At 39.0% G+C, this 16320-nt stretch overlaps 1 protein-coding gene across 5 annotated transcripts in view; it reads left to right on the top strand.

Moving 5' to 3' along the window:
- LOC126184545 (uncharacterized) overlaps positions 1–16320 on the top strand; it is a 414668-nt gene that overhangs the window by 234313 nt on the left and 164035 nt on the right. For 4 of the 5 annotated variants that reach the window (XM_049926963.1, XM_049926961.1, XM_049926964.1 and 1 more), the window contains 2 exons: positions 2545–2619; positions 15395–15469. In XM_049926963.1, the coding sequence (XP_049782920.1) occupies positions 2545–2619; positions 15395–15469 (150 nt within the window). The remainder of the gene's footprint in view (positions 1–2544; positions 2620–15394; positions 15470–16320) is intronic. The other variant, XM_049926962.1, reaches the window with a different exon arrangement.

Raw genomic sequence — 16320 nt, 5'->3', positions numbered from 1 at the left:
ACGAAAAAACTGGAGTTTTATTCAGTAAATTTCTTATAACTACATAATAATGCCATAATGTAAAATAAAACAGCTGATGTTTTGACCTATTACTTGCAGCATTCATCATGGTTACTACTTGTGCTATATCATTGCAGTTGTGTATTTACTATTGGATCTCTAGACCCTCAGTTGTCATGTGACTTGGATTTGTTGGTGCTTCATTGGTAATTGGATGACAAAAGTGAGAAAGGGGGAGCTCAGGAGCTATATTGCTTGTAGTGGTCTCATTTTAATTTTGTTTGGTTGTCTGGAAGTCATGTTGATGTATTATAGCATATTAATTTGCAGCTTTGTGGAAAGTTGCATACATTTGTTGCAATCTTCCAGAACATTTTCCGTTTGCCTCTTCAAAAGATGCTATCCTTGTCTAACAGTCTGATTAATTTTAGTTTGGTTGATCATGTGAGATCACTTTTGATTATTGAGAACCGATTGTTTTGGACAAGCTTTTATTTGCTGCAGTGTGCTAGCAAAAAAGCATGTACCATTAAACTGTAAATATGAATAAGCAGTTGTTTGAATAAATAATACCCATGTCCCAAGTGTCTTACATGTAAAATAATAATTAATGAAAAAGATAGCATTGTTTTAAAGCAGCCAATTGCATGAAGTACTACAAATGTTGCAGGTTAATGAAAGCTAAGATACAGTACCACAGCATGGGAATATATATGTGGTAGGACTCTTCAGTTTCAATGATTTTCAATGATGATGACATATAGAGAACAGCTTGCAACTATTAAATTTGGTGTTTTGACAGTGGCAAACTGAACAGTACTCTGCTCATTTTATCCAAAAAGTGACAAAGATCTAAACACTGACTGGTATTATTAAGTTTATTGTTGTATGATAGCTAATCAAAATTCAACTATTTTGGAGAAACATACAAAGAGGTAGCAGTCGCAATCTCTAAAATGTTACGTTAATATAAAAAGTATATAATATATTGCATATTGAATTGCTGCTGAGAAAATCCAAACTTGCTAAATGCCAAAATAATGTTCTTATTTACCAAAATTTTCTATATTTGAGGAGTAATATGTGTTGATGTCTTAATTTTTTTTTTTTTTTTTTTGGTTTTGTTTCAAGTTAGATCATTCCATACAGATTTGTTCATTCTTGTTCTTGTAATGAAAATTCCTGTTAATGGTAATTTTGGAAGGAGTTAAGTAATATTGGAAGTGTACTTCCAAAGCTGTTATGTCCATGGAAGTTTGAGTCTGAGTTTTGTTGAAAACAGGTAGCTTCATTAAGTTGAGGTACCATTATAGAACACTGTACTGTGTCATGAAATGTATTTTCTTGCAGAATATGTGGCAACAATGCATACTTCATATAGTGAGCAGTGAATACGGTCTGCCATAATTTGTCATACTTTGCATTTTATGTAAAATGCACAAATGTTTAGGCAACAGTTCAACTGCATCAACACTACATTCATCCATCACACACATTTTTTACAAAATGCCCTATAGTAAATATAGGGCAGGATTTTGTGTGTGCTATTGTTCTTTGCCTTTTTAAGTTACTTTCTTGCTGGTAGAACCTGTAGTAACATTCTTCAAATTTGACTGTGGGTCTGAAGGCACTTCACATGTTGCAATCTTCCAGGTCATTGTGATCTTCATTTACTTTTTTCAGCAACTGCTGCACTAAGTTAAGCTTCCATCACACACTTTCTTATGTTCAGGAATATCAAAGCTTGTAGCTCTTATGTGAACATACTTTACAATTTAATTAATACAGTTGTGAAGTGTGTAAAGGTACAAACATTTAGTTCTCTTGGAACATTCAGAACTTTTGACATAACTCTAGTGCTTTTTTGCCACTGAGTTTTGGCTTGGCTTGTACTTACTTCTGACATGAAATATATATTTTTGTGCAAGAGTGGCATTTAGCTGTCATAGATATTTTTCAGCTATAGTACTTGAAATTTTCCTAGTTCGTAGAATATTTGATGATTTGTTGGGCATGCATACAAAATATCATTACTTCTTTGATATTTTGACTGCAGACCTTCCAGCCATTGTAAAGACAAATTTGTGATTGACTTAAAGTGTGAAAGCATGCATTTATTTCTGGAGACACAAAAGTGACTCAAAGATTCATTTCAGTCAGATTTTCCAGTTTTGCATTTTTTAATAAGTTTCCCAGATAATTTTGTTCTTTCTGCTGTTAATTCTGTCTCCCCCCCCCCCCCAGCCTGGTCTCTCCCCCTCCCCCCCCCCCACCCCCCCCCCCTCCTTCTTGTTTTCTCTCTCTCTCTCTCTCTCTCCTCTCTCTCTCTCTCTCTCTTACAATGACTTGTGCATGAGTCTGCATGTCAGTAGTGTTCAGACTACACTGATGAATCTTGAGTAGAATCCCTTCCTTATGACCTTATTTGCACCCCCTGGAAGGTAAAAAGAACTTCTGAATTATTGAACCCCATGATATCATTATTATTTGTTTTGAAGTACAATATTGGGTTTACAATGAGATACATAATATTGGGTATTTTAGGTGGGGCAAGTGAGGACTATTTCCAGGGATGGCCTCCATTGAAACAGGATCGTAGACACTCTCGACGAAAGCACTGTAAGTTAAATGCATAGAATTAAGAAACTGCCAAATAATGTTTTTTATGTGTATTGCAGGTTGAGCCACTGACTCATAAGAAAATTCCATTTTATTTAATGATGTTACCTGAATTCAACATTTCTGATACCTCCTTGTCAAAGCATCTAATATAAATATATTTATGTATGCAAAGTTCTGGTTGAGAATTATGTATTATTTAGGAATAAAGGAGACAACTCACTGAAAGGCAGAAGCATTCCATTATCAATAGATACACAAACAAAAGGTGTAGGACTTTGCTAACTTTCAAAATGAACTTCCTATTTCAAGCCGGTACGAAACACACACACACACCACACACACACACACACACACACACACACGTGCCTGTCTCCTCACATTGTTGCTCAGTCAACTGCCAACTCTTCCTGGCCCACAGTGAGTGTACTGGGGATGAGATGGGGGTGCAGGATGGGATGGGGCGAGGGATGGAGAGAGGTGGGAGGCAGGAAGGGGTTTTGGGGGAAGCATCTAGTGGCTCATCGGAGAATGGGGAGCTATCTGTGGGGTAGCGAGGGGTGCAGGTAGAGGTGGCAGGTGGCAGGTGGTAGACAGCTGGGCAAATGCTTCCACAGACTAGGGTCATGAGATAGCAACCCACAACTAGCTGGACACGAATTGGGCAGGGGGTCTGGGGCAGGGGATGATGTGTGTTACACACACACACACACACACACACACACACACACACAACATGTACACATGTCCACACACGTGCAGTGTCCTGAAAATTCCAAACCCACCACTTCATTCCTCGTACACCTAACCAGCAACATCCTAATCCATAACAACTTCACCTTTGAAGAGAAGGTATACAAACACATTTGTGACACAAACCATGGGCCCCGAATAGCACCCCCTACAGGAAACATCCCTAGCTTCCCAAAACCCCAAACTCCTGGCATGTTTCAGGTTTATTGATGACATTTTTATAATCTCAACCCAAGGCAAGGACACCTTATCCTCATTCCTCCACAACCTCTACACCTTCTGTCCGATCCATTTCACCTGGTCCTCCTCCACCCAGCAGGCCACCTTCCTAGATGTCAATCTCCTCCTCTCACATGGCTCCATCAACAGCTCGGTCCACATCAAATCCACCAATCATCAACAGTACCTGACAGATACCACCCCTTCGAGACCAAAAAGTCCCTCCTATACAACCTGGCCACCCGTGGTAGAAAAATCTGCAGTGATAAGAACACCCTCGCCCATTATGCTGAAGGCCTCACAAAAGGCATTACCCTCCACACCTAACATACAAACAGGTCTCCAACGCCATATCCCCACACACACCTGATCCTCACATCCAGTCCAAGAAATAACAAAGAAGTCTCACCCCCCCCCCCCCCCCCCCTAAATCACCCAGTATACCATCTGGGACTGGAACAACTGAACCATGACCTTCATCAGGCTTTGATTATCTATCATGATGCCCTGATATAAGGGATATCCTACCTCAAAATACTTGCATCCCTTCCCAAAGTGGTGTTCCACCACTCACCCAACATCCACAACATCCTAGTCCATCTCTATGCCACTCCCACCCCAAATCCCCTGCCACCCAGATACAAGACCTGCCCAGTCCACCCACCTAGAACCACCTATTCCAGCCCCATCACAAGCTTATCCTACACCTTCAAAAGCTGGGCCACCTGTGAAAGCAGCCATATTGTATACCAGCTCTGCTGCATTGACTGCACAGCATTTTACATTGGTATAACAACCAACTAACTGTCAACTAGAATAAATGGCCACAGCCAGACTTTTGCCAAACACAAGGTGGACCACTGAGTGGCACAACATACAGCAGGGCACAACATGCAATTTTTCAATAGCTACTTCACAACCCTTGCCATCTGGATCCTCCTCCCAACCACCACCACCACCACCAGCAGCTTTTGTGCGCTGTGCAGATGGGAGTCTGTGAAATCATGTGCCCAGCTGTTTGCCACCTGTCCCCTCTACTTGCACCCCTAGCTAGCCCACAGACTGCTCCCCACTCTCCCACGAGCTGCGACACTCTTCCCCCCAACCCCTTCCCTGACTTCCGCCTTTCTCCACCCTCACCTTACCCCACCCCACCCCACCCCACCCCATCCTGTACCCCCACCTCACCCCAGCACACTCACTGTGGACCAGGAAAGAGCTGGCAGTTGACTGAATACAATGTAGAGAGACAGGTGTGTGCATATGTGTGTGTGTGTGTGTGTGTGTGTGTGTGTGTGTGTGCACACGTGTGTGTGTGTGTGTGTGTGTGTGTGTGTGTGTGTGTGTTTCTTTCTTACAAGCTTGAAAAAGGAAATTCATTTTGAAAGCTAGCAAAGCTCTGCGCCATTTGTTTATGTACCTATTGATGATGGATTGCTTTCTGCCTTTCGATGAATCGCCTCCTTTACTCCTGAATAATTCATAACATAGCTATATTGTTGATTTAGTTGGTAAAATTTGTGTGTATTTTTGCACACACACACACACACACACACACACACACACACACACACACACACACACACAAAACGTTCAAAAGTTTGCTTATTTTCAGAATAAATAAGTGTTTTTGGTGATGAAAGATACTTGCATATTTTGGGCTATTCATAGAAACATAAAACATGTGGTTCAGAGTTTCCAGTTTTATGTTAAGGATTATAGAATACACACAAGCATCATCATGAATGGAGGAATTCAAAAGTTGTTTTCGAACAATAATACTTACACATTGTACACCAATGGATCAACCATACATTTCCATCATATATGAGCCATACAAATATAGTACATACATAACTCTCATAATAGTATGCCTTAACACAGCCCATAAAAGCATGGTGTGCCTTGGCACAATTACAGTAGTATACATTTTGGTGATAACTCCACACTTAATAATTGACGCATTGTAACAATCAACGGTATAAATATTATGTGATCATCAAAGAGATAAAGTCAATGCCCGCACACACAGTATGAATGTCTGAAAGGTTACAGATGTTCTTTGGTATAGCCAAAGATTACAGCAACAGAAATAACATGGTGTCCTTTCTCTAAAAAACAACGCAAATATATACCCTGTTATAATGTTTTATATCGTCTTTACTAGTACAGAAATTAAAAAGAAGGCATTTATGTGCACTAAACATTGTGAAAGAGATAAATTCGAAGGACTGTAATGGAGTAGAACATTAAAAACTGTTATACTATGTGATAAAACATACATAACTACTTCATCTGTCAGTTACCACATAATACAACAGTTTTTAATGTTCTACTCCATTAGCAACATAATGCATACATAGTAACTTCATGTGTCAGTTACCACATAGTATGATAGTTTTTAATGTAATATAACACATTGCAACAGGTTATGTATTTATGCTATTATTCAGAAAAAAGTCTCCATGTTATTTTTGTGTCTCTGTTGCTGTAATCTTGGGCTAGATCAAAGAACATTTGTAACCTTTGTTGACATTGATACTATGTATGTGTTTCAACTTGATCTCTTTGACAATCACACAGTATTTATACCTTTGACAATTGTCATGTGCCACTTGTTAATTGTGGAGTTATCACCAAATGTGCACCACTGTAATTGTGCCAAGGCACAGCATGTTTATGTGGATTGTGTTAAGGCATACTGTTATAATGGTTACATATGTTCTATATTTTTATGACTCACACATGATGAAAATGTGTTTTTGATCCACTGATGTGCAATGTGTAAGTATTATGGTTTGAAAATGACCTTTTTAAAATCTTCCATTTGCTATGACACTTTTGTATATTCTGTAGTTGCTTTTTTAAACCTTAGTTTCCTCCTTGAAGAGAATGGTAGAGAGTAACCATAAAATTGTACAGCTGGTGGCAAAAATAAGCTTTTTCCAAGTTTCTTAATTAAATGAAGGAGATTTTATAGAATTTTTCAAAAGCATTTGCAGAAGAGTCTTAAAAAAAGTGGAAAGGTGTCCATTTTGTGGACAGGTACTTAGTTGCATCTCCAATCATTATGTGAACAATGATACTGAATATTGTAAGTGTCCTGGGAACAGAGTTACATTGAGTAATCCATTTATTAGTAAGTTGTAAATTAAGCATATGATTCCATCCATACATAGATAACTAGAGGCAGCTGAAGTCACACTGAATAAGTATAACTCGTTATGTACTCTGAAAGCTGTCGCTGAGTGTCACGGACATGACTAAAATTATGAGATGCAAAATTGCTATAATTTGATGTCTCCTTCTGCAATCTTTGGATGTTAGACCATACACTAGTTGAATCATTCAGATTTCCAATTATTTATATTTTTCTTCTTTCCTTGTTTGAATCAAATAATTAGTGTATCGTATTAACACTTCCATTTTTTGCAGACAACCATGTGATTATTTACTGTGTATTGTTCTTTCATATAACTTTGACTTATACTCATTTGGTAATAACTGTTAACAACTTTCAGTTTTTATGTTCAATGTTTATGTAATTGTTGTCTTTGATATGTACGGAAATACATTGGAATGAAGTACTCAGAGTTCCTCCTTAGGATTTCCAGCATTGGTAGCTCCATGCAGCACTTGCTGTAATGTTGATGTTCCTGATAACTCTGTCCACTACACATCACCCAAAAAGTACCTCAAAATATTAAAATAAGAAACAACTATTGGAACATACAAAAATATTATTGACATGTAAATTACAGTGCTTTCTGGAATACTTGCACTTTTCTTTTTTTCATTTTAGTTACTACTAAATTGGACAGTAAAGTTGCTTTAACATACACCTGCTCATTTATAGACAACCAGACACAGAAATTTTTGCATCTTTAATACACATGGGAAATTTCCCTAAATTTAATTCTGCTAAATTCTGTGCCGTCTTAACTCAGAAGATTGTTTCGTAATGAAAAATAATGGCATCCAATCATGTTTCATCTGCTGTATCACGTAATCAATTTATGAATCAAACTGAATTTTTGTATCGATGATGCAATGAGATTTTGTGCAGAATGTGAACACGCTACAGGCATAATAGCTGCAGTCTTTCATCTTGATATATTCGCTGAGCCCATGTTCATGCAACATGGAGACACACAGTAAATTGGTAGGGGATACGCTATTTTCGTCTCCAAAAGAAACTTACTGCATCAGTGTCATCATTCAATTGGCACGCAAGTACATGGAAGCATACCATTTTTTACACAGTGTATGACACACTATTCCATATGAGGCATCTTTGCTACTAGGCTAACACTTCTGGTGCTTTCAGCAGCACCATTGATGTCTCAGAAACCATGTACAGTTACTGAGGCTATTTCTTTTGGACTTTCGTAGATGAGTGGCATTTTGGTAATGATGATATGAAAGATTTTGTACTATTTGTGTGACCTTGTTGTTCAGGAGCATTAAACCTTACTCTTCTTTTCAGTGTTACTTGACAGTGATCTAAGCCCACAGTATTGAGTCACCTGTGTAAAACATATCTTCAGGCTAGTGAAGTTACATGAAAGAAAATGAATGTTTTTAGTTAATAAGCATGGTTTTTCAGATCTATTTGACTTGAACAAGAAAGAGAAGTAAATAGAAATTTAAACTTCAACATTTAAACAGTTAAATTTCTGCAGTTGTGACTTGATACAAACTATTTTGCTTGATGTGAGTGATAATATTATCACCTTATGAAATAGTGTGCAATCATCCTGGATTATCTTTCACAGTAATGCTAACAAATGAAGCTAGTTGTGATAAGTGTGATTTGTGTACATCGTGGTTTTTCAGTGAGTTTTATCAGAATGTCTTTTAAAAATCAGAATCATGCTTTCAAAAATTTTTGCAGCATTGAACCATAATGAATCTCATTGACATAGCTCCATGATGGATATTCCTTAGTTTTCAATTTGTAGGGGTCCTATCAGGTTCCTATAAGCTGCACCATGGACATTCTGTAATTTTCAGTTTGTGCGGATCCTATCAAGCTACTAAAACATACACTCCTGGATATGGAAAAAAGAACACATTGACACCGGTGTGTCAGACCCACCATACTTGCTCTGGACACTGCGAGAGGGCTGTACAAGCAATGATCACACGCACGGCACAGCGGACACACCAGGAACCGTGGTGTTGGCCGTCGAATGGCGCTAGCTGCGCAGCATTTGTGCACCGCCGCCGTCAGTGTCAGCCAGTTTGCCGTGGCATATGGAGCTCCATCGCAGTCTTTAACACTGGTAGCATGCCGCGACAGCGTGGACGTGAACCGTATGTGCAGTTGACGGACTTTGAGCGAGGGCGTATAGTGGGCATGCGGGAGGCCGGGTGGACGTACCGCCGAATTGCTCAACACTGGGGCGTGAGGTCTCCACAGTACATCGATGTTGTCGCCAGTGGTCGGCGGAAGGTGCACGTGCCCGTCGACCTGCGACCGGACCGCAGCGACGCACGGATGCACGCCAAGACCGTAGGATCCTACGCAGTGCCGTAGGGGACCGCACCGCCACTTCCCAGCAAATTAGGGACACTGTTGCTCCTGGGGTATCGGCGAGGACCATTCGCAACCGTCTCCATGAAGCTGGGCTACGGTCCCGCACACCGTTAGGCCGTCTTCCGCTCACGCCCCAACATCGTGCAGCCCGCCTCCAGTGGTGTCGCGACAGGCGTGAATGGAGGGACGAATGGAGACGTGTCGTCTTCAGCGATGAGAGTCGCTTCTGCCTTGGTGCCAATGATGGTCGTATGCGTGTTTGGCGCCGTGCAGGTGAGCGCCACAATCAGGACTGCATACGACCGAGGCACACAGGGCCAACACCCGGCATCATGGTGTGGGGTGCGATCTCCTACACTGGCCGTACACCACTGGTGATCGTCGAGGGGACACTGAATAGTGCACGGTACATCCAAACCGTCATCGAACCCATCGTTCTACCATTCCTAGACCAGCAAGGGAACTTGCTGTTCCAACAGGACAATGCACGTCCGCATGTATCCCGTGCCACCCAACGTGCTCTAGAAGGTGTAAGTCAACTACCCTGGCCAGCAAGATCTCCGGATCTGTCCCTCATTGAGCATATTTGGGACTGGATGAAGCGTCGTCTCACGCGGTCTGCACGTCCAGCACGAACGCTGGTCCAACTGAGGCGCCAGGTGGAAATGGCATGGCAAGCCGTTCCACAGGACTACATCCAGCATCTCTACGATCGTCTCCATGGGAGAATAGCAGCCTGCATTGCTGCGAAAGGTGGATATACATTGTACTAGTGCCGACATTGTGCATGCTCTGTTGCCTGTGTCTATGTGCCTGTGGTTCTGTCAGTGTGATCATGTGATGTATCTGACCCCAGGAATGTGTCAATAAAGTTTCCCCTTCCTGGGACAATGAATTCACGGTGTTCTTATTTCAATTTCCAGGAGTGTATATCTAAATCATACATGCCCATGAACTTCCAGATTTAAAAAAAAATTCTATAAGTAATAGATGAGTCCAAAATATTAGAAAGAATAATCCGTAATCAAATAAGAAATACAATTTAATGGAACTTAGCTGAAAACCAGTTTGATTTTAAGCAGAACAGAAGTACAAGGGAACATCTTAATGTTACAACAGGTTAAAGACAAAACACTGGCTGTATGAAAACATCTATTTATTGCATTCATTGATCAAGAAAAAGCTTTTGAGAATGTGAACTGAAAAATGTTAATGAAGACTATGTCTAATCATCTAATCCTTGTCTGGTATTGAAATATATATTGAAGTACAAGAGGCTTGCATACAGGAAGAAGTTCAGCCAATATAGAGAGTACAATTGCACACGCATAGGCAGTGTATTAAAGAAAAAATGTTCTTATATCAAGGAACATAAATGTGGAGATTGAATGAAAACAGACTTATTTTAGAACTTAGTGTGGTGTCTGGCCTCATATGGCTTGGAAGTATGCACTATTGGTGCATGTGACAAGGAATTTCTGGAGGCTTTGGAATTTGATCCTGGAGCAAGATGGGAAAGATTTTGTGAACAGAAAAAAAGTTGTAAATGAAGAATTTGTAGAAGACTTGGTGACAAAATATATCTATTATCAACAGCATAGAAAAAGTCAATTACATGGCCATCTGTATTGAGCCACTAGTTTCTTTAGTTAGTGTTATGGAAGGAATGATTCAAGGCAAGAGAGAAAAGGCAAGACCTAGACTCCAATACTCTAGACAGATCAGAGATTGATGTAGGAGAAGGCTCATATGAGGAAATGAAGTGGTCAATAGGAAACAGAGATAACTGGAGAAGAATAATTGCTGCCAACACATCTTCAGATTCAGGAGACCACTTCTTCAGCAGCAGTTCTGTATCAGATGAGGAATGTGTTTTTGATAATCTTCATTTAATTAGTTAATGAGCAGAAAGAGTTAAAGTTCAATGTTGTAATACTCTGATGCAGATTTCTCTGAAGTTAACACTCCAATATAAAGCTAATATCATGTTGTGTTATGTCCCCTACAATAGCTTTTGCTTCCCTTACAGCATCTTAACCCTCCTGATCAGAGTTCTGAACACTCCTATCTCCACCCCTCAAGTGCTTTTTATCACTGTATGATTGTTATCAAGTCTCACTTAGAAAATTATCTAATGTGGTCTTCTGCCATTACCTGCTCTGCCTTCATAACCAGTAAGATTTATTTACTGAAAGAAAACTATATTTTTAAGTTAAATAATATGGCAGCTGCTATGAAACCATTATTTAGCTTTAGCATGTTGACATAACTACCACGAAGCCACTAATGAAGATAAATGGAGAGGGGTAGTGTATCTACGCACAAAATAGAGCCTACATATTATCCTATAATAGGGAATGCCCCCTTAATACAATAACTGTGACCTTGGTGCTTGCTCTGCCACTCGGACTGTGTGGATCCTTCTAGTTGCCATCAGTATGTCAGCAATATGTCAATGAACCAAGGTGTAACACGTGTTTGGTTTCCACTATCCACCGGACCACAAATTATGGTAGTAGCTCATGTTATTGGATCTCTGTTTTCACTTACACCTCCCACAATCCAGTCTTGTCTGCATTTGTTACTAATTCCTCTTTTTTTTCCACAGCTCATGGTCTCGTGGTCGCGTTATTGCTTCCTGAGCACGGGGTCCCGGGTTCGATTCCCGGTGGGGTCAGGGATTTTTCACCTGCCTCGAGATGACTGGGTGTTTGTGTTGTCCTCATCATTTCATCATCATTCATTAAAATGGAGAGAATGGTCTGAACAAAGGTTGGAACTTTGTACGGGCGCTGATAACCGCACAGTTGAGCGCCCCACAAACCAAACGTCATCACCACTTCCTCTTTTTCTTCATTGCTTTCTCTCATATGTCTTCATGTTGACTTACAAGGATGTCAGTTATCACATATTTCACCTTTTGATGTTTGTTGTTCATTTTTTGTCCCATTTTCTTTTTGTTTCTGTCAGAACCTTCTAGTAGTCCCACTTTTCTTCAACTCTGTCATCTGTTTTGCTGGATAAAGTGTGGTACCAAATGAGGTGGCACAATGGTTAAGCTACAGATTCACATTCAAGTGTAACTGAATTAAAAACTGACATGTGCCCATCTTAGTTTATCTTTTCCATAGTTTGCATAAATCATGTAAGGCAGTTATGTAAATGGTACATTTGAAAAGGCATTATCACATTCCTTCCCCATTCTTGTCCTGTGTGAGTTGTGCTAAGTTTAATTACCTCATTTTTGACAAGAGGATGAATGTTAATCAACTTTCTAGATTTATATTTGTATATTTATTGATCCACTCAATCATTCAATGTACAGTGTGCATAATAATATAGGACAAGTCAAACAAATGATATCACAATGTATACTGATATAGCACTGTTTCTTGTAGTGTGCATCTTACTAAAGATATATTACACATTTATTCATAATAATACCAGAGTAAGAATAAGTTCAAATAATAATGCTGGTAACCAAACAGCAAAAGTCCACTAATGGACAAGAGATTATTTCTAGTGAAACAGTTTCATTTTGAAACATAATAAAAATATATAATTTAATTTATGAGATATCACATTCAAGAAAGCCTTGTATGCTGTAAAAGCAATGCTTTGTTAGGAGTGTTCTTTGGGTTTTTTAAAAATTTTGTTAATTGTTAATACTTCCTACTTCTTTTGGGAGATGGTTGTAGAGTTTGATTCCCATAATTCCATCATCATGGAGATGTTATTTATGTGAAAGATTGCATTTACTGATTTTTGAATCACTTTAATTTCTGCAAGTGTAACACATGGATTTTTTGTACTGTTTTTAGTGCTGTATAATCCTCTCATGTTTCTATTTTTTGGGGGGGGGGGGGGACAGCAGAGTAGAATGGGAAACGAGTCTTAACCAATTCTTTGATCTTGTTTCATGATGGTGATGTCCAAATTCCTGTGCAATCTATTGATGTTTTGTTTAATAAAACCAACAAGTTCAAATATATATTGGCTAAACAGCAGTTTACAAATTTCTCTTTTAGCATAGTACTGAATGTAAAAGAGCGCAATACATGCATGTCAATGTGCTAGCATTTAGCTCGTCCCTCACTGAGTGGAGCACAAAACAAACTTTTCGTTGCCTGGAACTAATAACGTCAATGTGGCTTTACCATGTGAATGTATCAGTTATGTCATGCCCTAAGAATTCATTGACAAATTCTACATTGTTGCCACTTAGTTTCACTGTTGGAACATGGGGAGTTCTGTTGAGTCTAGTTGGGTTGTATTTCTATTACCTGCTGAGTGAAGAGATTCATCTGTATTTGATATAAGGATATTAGTTTCATCGGTGAAGAGAAATACCTTGCTAGTGGATAGGATGGAAGGAAGGTCATTTATATTAAGTAGAAATAACAAGGGACCTAGAACAGAGCCCTGTGCCACACCATTTTTTATGACTTGTGTAGATGAGTGCACCCCATTTAGGATTCCTGACTGACTTAATTTATATAAACATATTGTGCTTGGTCTTTCACACAGCTGCTGAGCCAGCCATGTGTAGTTCCCCTTGTACCGTAAGAATCCAGTGGTGGCTTTGTTTTCTTGGAAACCTTACTGAGCAGAAGAAAGAATGTTGTTTTTTGTAATAAATGATTTGTGTGTGGCACCCATTGTATATTCAAATGTTTTGCTGAATACAGACAGCACTGCAACTGGACAGTAGTAGTTGCTAGGATCTTCTTTACATCCATTTTTATGTATGAGTATGACCTTTGCTATTTTCAGTTTTCTTGGGAATACTGCAACTGAAAATAAAGTATGTATTACATGAGACAGCGGTTTACTAATAAGTTTGCTGCAATGGTGGAGAAGGAAGCAAGAGATCATGTCTTCTCCTGCTGATGATTTTTTCTTTATTTTACTATGAATTATATTTTCTATCTCTGCTCCCAATGTTGGTAGTAAAAACATCGTGTTGGTGAACGAGGCTGCTTGAGGGAGGCAATTACTTTTTTAGATGTTCTGTTAGTTTTTCTACAGTTTCAATAAAGTATGAGTTAAATTCTTGAGCTACTTTTCTTGGTTTGTTATCAACATTGCATTTACTCTAAGTTTAATGTTAGTAACATTATTCTCACATCTGCCCATTCTTGCATTAATTATTTGCCACATGGATTAGCTTTTATTATATGAAGATTTCAGATAGGTGTTACAGTGTAGTTTTTCTAGCAGCATTCATCACATTTATAAATGATGTTGTGTATTGTTCACTTTGGCAAGATTAGTTGTGCTGAGGGAGAAGAGCTCTCTCTCCTTCTCTGCTGAGGTTGTAATACCTGTTGTAATCCAGTTGGAGGATACTCTGTTACAAATATTTTTTGTTTTTAAAGGGGAAATGGTAATTGAAATAGTAACAGGAAATGTTTAAAAAGGTTTCATATTTTTCATCTATTATTTGAGAGTGGTATGCAGTCTCCCAGTTTTCTCTTTGGATATAGCACAAAAAATGGACATTGCTTTGACAAAAATTTCTGCTTTGTGTTGTCATTATTTTGGGTTATGTTTACTTCTCAGAAAGACTGGCTGTGTAATCAATGCATTATGGTCAGAAAATCCTAGATTTACAGACCTAACAGAACAATCTATGTTTCAAACTACTTGGTCAAGAGCACTTACTTCATTTGGTTACCCTAGTTGGGGATGTACACTGCATATCAAGGTTGCAACAGTTCATGAAATGTTTAAAATTATAGTGCTCTTCACCTTCTGTAAGGAAATTGAGATTAAAATCACCACAGATTATGACCCTTGAAGGCTTCCTTTTTACCACTTTTTCTAATACTGATGTCAAAATACCGTAAAGGACGACAAGCTGCCCGAAGAAGATCTATAAACTGATATTACATTCACACTGATATCTTTCATTTCAACACCTGACAGTTCTATGTCTTTCTCTGTAGAGTGAGAGTTGCATATGTCCAGTGGTGAAGCTGCAACATTGTCTTTCACAAATATGCAGCTTCCTCCACCTCTGAAAACTTTCCTTGAGAAGTGATGCACTAGTGTGAATGGTGGTAACTCCTATTTCAAGAGACATCATGTAGTATTAGCCAATAAGCAGAATGCAATTTTTCTATTTCTGTTTTATGTGGCTTTTCTTGAGTAGGTTAATTTATTAATTTTGTAATTTAATCATCCTCTAAATATACTAGAAAATGCTGTATTTAGCCTCTGTACACGTCATACTACAACATGTTGTGTAATTTTGTCTTTCAGCAAGTGTGTCCGAAGATGAAGAGACTGTGTATGGGTCACCTGAACCATGTGCAGAACCTGCTGTTGCTGCAGAATGTAAGTAACTTAAAATCATATTTTGTGATGTTACATGTTCACAAAGAAATTGTTTGTTACTCAACAATTCCAACCATGATGGATGGCAGCTATACCCACATACAGAGACTCTGGTAAAACACTCAGTCAACTAAGACTAAGAAAGGCTTCTGGTCCTGACAACATCCCACAGGAATTGATGCAAAATGGAGATATAGGCTTGAAGACTATTCTTTTTACACTCTTCATCTTAATTTGGGAAACTGAAGAAGTACCTGATGGCTAGAAGAATGCTACAATCATCATTATCCTCAAGAAAGGTGATAGTAGTGCATGTGGAAACTACCATGGTGTATTGTCAATTGCAGGTAAAATTCACACAAGAATTCTATGAAATAGGCTCCAAATTATTTCAGATGAGATTTTGCCTGAATTTCGTAGTGGGGTTTCCGAACATCCAGAGGCACAACAAAAGATATGACCTTCCATTCTAGAGAACTCCAGGAGCAATGCAGAGAGTAACAGAAGCTTGTATATTTTGTTTTCAGTGACCAAAAAAAAGCTTTTGATTCAAGACCTAAATATGCCTTGTGGAAAGTACTGGAACACTTTGGATGTCCTGAAGGCTATGTAAAATTGGTTCAAGCTCTTAATGATGGCATGTCTGGGCAGATTCTCCACAGTAAATCTGCCTTGAAATCATTCCCATCACTCAGAGTTTGAATGAAGGCAGTGTACTAGCTTCTATACTCTTTGCCCTGTACATGTCTGTCATGCTGTATGAATCATCTCCAAACAACCACATTTTCATTTTGATGGAGGTCCCTTCAATCTGGCAAGACTTCATTCATAAAGACATACCCCTGTTACCC

The sequence above is a fragment of the Schistocerca cancellata genome, chromosome 4, assembly GCF_023864275.1.
Source record: "Schistocerca cancellata isolate TAMUIC-IGC-003103 chromosome 4, iqSchCanc2.1, whole genome shotgun sequence".
Taxonomy (NCBI): Eukaryota; Metazoa; Arthropoda; class Insecta; order Orthoptera; family Acrididae; genus Schistocerca; species Schistocerca cancellata.
Note: the sequence above shows the minus strand (reverse complement) of the source record. Positions and strands in the feature narration are given on the sequence as shown.